We start from the raw sequence: 5,683 nt of genomic DNA on the forward strand, positions 1-5,683 counted from the left end.
TGGTTGGTCCCTGAGAGCAGCGACTGGAAAGGTGAGGGAGAGCATGGGGCTTGCTGGGAGCATGAGGCCTCCGGAGGCGTGGGGCAGTGCGAAGTGGTTAGTCCCGAGAGGGAATGGGAGGCTGAGGGAGAGCGCAGGGCCTGCTGGGAGCATGTGGCCTCCGGGAGCGCGGGGTAGCGGGAAGTGGTTGGTCCCCGGGAGCTACTGGGAAGGTGAGGGAGAGCGTGAGGCCTGCTGGCAGCGGGAAGTGTTTAGTCCCGAGAGTGAATGGGTGGCTGAGGGGAGAGCGCGAGGCCTGCTGGGAGCGGCGTCCGGCCCCCTAGGAAGGCCGGGAGGAGCCCGGGGATGCCGGGAGCACCTGGTGCCCTGCCTAGGAAGGGGCTAAGGAGAACACCAGAGCCGAGGTCGCATCCGGAGTGGGGGCTGGCTCCTGCCTGAGGCAGAGGTCGCTGTGGGCTGGGCTGTCCTCCGACCCTCCCTTCCCACGCCGCGTGGTTCGTCTGTGCCTCGGGAGGCGGGGCTTTGGAGCTTTAATCCGTCCTAGATGTGTCTTTACATTTTTATTTCCCACTGTTAGGAAACAGCCCCATAAGACAGGAGAAAAGAGGGAGAAGAGCTTGTGTTGAGTTCCTAGTATGCGCTTGCTTTTCTTCTTAGAGGAAATTTGTTGAGATTTAAAAGTTTTAAGTATTAGACTCCAAGTTACCTTCCACAGGTGTATTTTTGTATAAGTGCTTGAACTTGAAGAAGTTGCTTTATATTTATACAGTATTCCGATTTTCCATAGTCCATAATATAAAATTTAAATATGTGTCGTGTGAATTAGCAGCTGTAAAATGTGCCCCAAATAAAAAGTTTGTTGTTTTGAGGCAGGGTTTCACTATGTAGTTGAGGCTGCTCTTGAATTCACTGTGTAGCTCAGGTTAGCCTCAAACTTGCTGCAGTCCTCCTGCCTCAGCCTCCCAAGTGCCAGGATTACAAACAAACAAAAGTTTTAACAGCCAGATCCACCAGTAGAAAACAATTTTTGATGGGTACCAGGAGTCAAACTCAGGACCTTTCACTTGCCAGGCAGGTGCTATGCCGCTGAACTATCTCCCCTGCCCGTGGAAAACAGTTTAGAAATCTTAGTAAACATAACAATTTAGATATCTCAGTAAACATTTTGTTTCATGAAAAATCAAAATAATTCCTCGACCTTAAACTGCTTTATAGAAAGAATCTGAAGTAACAGATAACTTGGCTATTTTGATATTTGAATTATATTGTCAGAGGAAAGATTTTATTTTCCTGAGAACAAAAGGAAACTTAAGAATAGTCAGGAACTGTAAAAAGAATTTATTAAGTAAACACAATGGTAGAAACATAAAAAGAATGTAGAACAGACTAGGCATTTAATACATCAGCTGGTGTTTTGTATTATTTGTATTTAAATTACTTAGTTTTAACTTGTAGTTTTATAAAACAAATTATCTTTTGAGGTGATCAAAGTCTTCTAAAATTTATTGCATTAATGGTTGTACAAGTCTATGAATATAGTAAAGAAATATTAAAGTGTACACTTCAGTGGGTAAATTGTGTATTAGGTTAATCTTAGCTTAATAAAACTTGAATCTAGAAAATCATTAGAAAACTTTCAAGGCAAAAATGCCACTTTGCTAACTAATTTGTTTTTATTTATTCTAACACAGAATCAACTTTGTGTGTGTGTGTGTGTGTGTGTGTGTGTGTGTGTGTGTGTGTGTGATGGGTCTCTATGTAGTTAAGGCTGGCTCTGAACTCACTAGAGAGCCCAGCTGGCCTTGAGCTTGCTTCAGTCCTCCTCCCTCAGCCTCCCAAGAGCCGGGATTACAAGCGTGTGCCACCACGCCCAGCGGCATCAACTATTATGTGTTGCGTTGGTATTGAAACTCTGTTGGCAAGAAAGTTTACTAATTTCTTGCTGCTGTTTGTGTTTAAAGGTCTGATTGCTGAGACATACAGTTGACACGAAATATGAATGATTCTAGGCAGCAGTCATTGTTCTTCATCACACTTCCAGATATACACAAGCTGTGTGCTGTCCCAATAATATTAAGTAACAGAGTGACGGATACCGACATTAGGAGTACACAAATGAAGATGTGCAGGTAAAAAATATATCTTCAAGCCTCAGTTTTTAACTAACAACTATGCAAGTTGTTTTAGCAGTATTTCCTTTAAGGAAAATGTTCACTTAATCTGTATATTTAAAATAAACTAATTAAATTTTGATTAGAGTGCATTACATTAAGATACTTGAGATCTTAAAATACTTGAGATAGAGTATCTCACTATTGACTTTTTATATTTGTAAATTGTTTTGTGCTGTTTATTTATTTATTTATTTTGTCTTTTTGAGACAGGGTCTTGCTATGCAGTTCAAGCTGGCCTTCAATTCATTTTGTAGCCCAGGCTGGCCTCAAACTCACAGTGATCCTCTTGCCTCAGCCTCCTGAGTACTGAGATTACAGGGGTGCACCAACATGCCCAGCTGTTTTGTGCTTTTTAAAAATTTAAAATCTTTACAGAGGGCCAGGGATGTAGCTCAGTGGTGCAAGCTCAAGGTCCTGAGTTTGATTTCTGGTACCAAAAAAAAAAAAAAAAGGAAAAATCTTTACAGACTTTCATGAATTAAATTAGGCACACAAAAATTTAAGAGATACTAATTAATATATGTTTACTCACTATGGAAATCAGTATGGCTATTTCTTTTTTAAATTTTTTTTTTTTTTGTCTTTTTGAGACAGGATCTTGCTATGCAGTTCAGGCTGGCCTTGAGCTCACTTTGTAGCCCAGGCTGGTCTCAAACTGGCGACAGTACTTCTGCCTCAGCCTCCCGAGTGCTGGGATTGTAGCCATGTGCTACCACACCCAGCCTAGTATGGCTGTTTGTAAAAAAACTAAACACAGAAGTTCTATTCAACCTAGCTATACCCCTTCTGAGTATCTTCCCCAGAAGAGTAAAATACATCATGTTACAGTGATACATGCATATCCATGTTTATGGTGACATAACTCACAATAGCTAAATCTTAGAATGTCCATCAACAGATAAATGAATAAAGAAGATGTAGATATACATAATGGAGTACTACTCAGCCATAAAGAAGAATAAATTTGAGTCATTTGTAGGTAAACAAATGCACCTTCAGACCATAATACTAAGTAAAATAAATGAGACACAGGTCGAATATCACATGGGTTCTCAAAATATAAATTAAAGAGCAAAATAAAATATGATAGGAAATAAAGAGATAGACCTTTTGCAGTTGAAAGGTGATCTAGGGATGGAGAGAGGAGGAAGGGAAAGGGAAAGAAGTAAAGGACTAAGGAGCAATGTGTATAGGTACCAATCCCCACAATGAATGTGTTCATTATGTATTGCAAACAGGTACTAATAAAAGTAAATATTTACTTACTCTTTGCAGGACAGTTAAAGGTATTATAAATGGATTAATTAATTTCTTAATTTTTAAGTTAGTAGAAGACATTGGACAGCATTTCTTCAGGAATTACTTTGACATAGCTAACCCAAGATAATCTTTTTGAAGTGGCTCAGTTGAAGCATAAAGTATAATTCTTTGATTACTGAGAAATCATCATATATGCACCATATTTTCATTCCTGAGTATTTTTTGTCTTGGTATTGGAGATTGAACACAAGGCCTGGGCATGGAACCCCAGGCCTGGCTCTTGCTAGGCAGGCGCTGCACTGCTGAGCCACATCCCCAGCCCTCATTCCTTAAATTGTTTGAGGTACTTGAAGAAACACATACAATGCACAACAAGATTATATCTTAAAATCAACTTTTTTAGAGAAGAACAAACACCTATAGGATGCTCCGGAAAAGAAAGGAGGAAAGCACTCTGAAGGTTTCCTCCATTTTCCTCTTATCTGTCATACTTTTTCACCATTGCCATTTTCCCACCCAACTCCATCAAGGAGCCTGCATCCTTGCTGCTATGGTGATGACCATTAAGGATTTACCCGGGACCTTTTGGACAAAACCTGAAATATGTAAACAAATGAGATTTTCTTTTGTTTGTCCTTGAATTGAAGGCAACTATGCTCATAGGGTGGGGCTGTCTTAACCCACTATTCCAGTAACACCTGGCCTAGAACAGAAAACAGAGACTAGGCTATGTCAGGTAAGGGCAACCAAATGGCTTACAACAAATAGGAAGCCACTAAAAACAGGTTGGCACACCTTGCATTTTGTTGTAATTCCATACGTATACTCCTGGTCATCTAAATTTGTTTCTTTCATGACAAGTAATGTTGAGAATTTTCAAATTCCAACTGTATTCCCTTTTTTGTTTTTTGTTTTTTTTTTGAGATAAGGTCTCACTGTGCCAGGGTATCACTATGCACTTTAGACTGGCCTCAAACTTGCAGTGGGGGCTGGGGATTTAGCTCAGCAGCAAAGCGCCTGCCTGGCAAGCGCAAGGTCGTGAGTTCGGTTCCCGGTACCGGAGAAAAACCAAAAAAAAAAAAAAAACTTGCAGTGATCCTCCTGCCTCAGCTTCCCAAGTGCTAGGATTACAGATGTGCACCACAATATCTGGCTTCCATTTTGTTATTCCTTGGCTTTTGAAACAAAATTATTGATAATAATTTGAATTATTGCATTTTCTACCATAAGTTCCCCTAGCTGTTGAAAGCTAAACTACTGTAAAACTACCTGCTTCTTTCTGGCTTGCGAAGAATTTCCATCTTGAAGGAAAAGAATCTAGTTAATAGGTGAAATTTTGAATTGATAACTATTCTTGCCTCCAGTGCCATTTCCTTTTTTTTTTCTTTTTTTTTTTTTTTGAGACAGGGTCTTGTTATAGAGTTCAGACTGTCCTTGAGCTCACTTTGTAGCAAAGGCTGATCTTGAACTCCCAACAATCTTCCTGCCTCAGCCTCCCGAGTGCTGGGATTACAGGTGTATGCTACCACGCCCGGCTCTGCTTCCTATAACTAAGAAAAAAAAAGATAGAATAAGAGTTAAGAGGTGAATTCCTCACAGTGTTTAGACTTTTTTCAAGTCTGTACTTGCAACATAAATGGAATTTTAAAGAATTTAGACTCACAGATGAAAGAGATTGGCAAACTCAGGGGCAGGGGCTGGCTCTCAGTTTAATACTGGTATATAAAACTTTATAATTAAATAAACTCTTATTTCAAACACTGAGTCCCTACCATGTTCAAGGTACAATACTAAGTGTGGGGAAAGATACAGAAATTTGTAGTAGAGTCCTAGGCTGAAGAAACTTGAAACTTTTGACGAAGAAAATTATCCCAAGTATTCCAGTAAAGTAAAAGCACAGTGGGTGAGTCCACATGGAAAGTAATATATTTCTTCTCTACAGACAGTTGCTACTTTTACATGAAGATATTCTTGCAGCACCTGTACCTGGAATCTTCAGCCAAATCTGGGTGGTGATGGCGGTTAGTATTACCAGTTATTTGGAGCAATATTGATGAATAATAATTCAGATACTGTAGCTGAAATTGAAGACGGTTTGTGAGGATTAATCACTCTGTTATAGTTTGATTGAGCTATTAAAGACCTGTGATATGCCTGATGTTTACATTTTAATATTTAGTTGCCTCTTCTGGGATGTGGGAAAAGAGAAGGGAAAGAAGGAGAAATTTTGTATGTATGTATATACAGGA

At 39.8% G+C, this 5,683-nt stretch overlaps 1 protein-coding gene across 2 annotated transcripts in view; it reads left to right on the forward strand.

Annotated features, from left to right (window-relative positions):
• LOC102012712 (chromosome unknown open reading frame, human C18orf63) overlaps positions 1–5,683 on the forward strand; it is a 51,630-nt gene continuing 45,947 nt past the window's right edge. For both annotated transcript variants that reach the window (XM_005373078.1, XM_013502881.1), the window contains exons 1-3: positions 1–31; positions 1,962–2,129; positions 5,377–5,455. In XM_005373078.1, the coding sequence (XP_005373135.1) occupies positions 1,996–2,129; positions 5,377–5,455 (213 nt within the window). In that variant the 5' untranslated portion in view covers positions 1–31; positions 1,962–1,995. The remainder of the gene's footprint in view (positions 32–1,961; positions 2,130–5,376; positions 5,456–5,683) is intronic.

This window comes from Chinchilla lanigera, unplaced genomic scaffold (genome assembly GCF_000276665.1).
Source record: "Chinchilla lanigera isolate Chin_1 unplaced genomic scaffold, ChiLan1.0 scaffold00001, whole genome shotgun sequence".
Taxonomy (NCBI): Eukaryota; Metazoa; Chordata; class Mammalia; order Rodentia; family Chinchillidae; genus Chinchilla; species Chinchilla lanigera.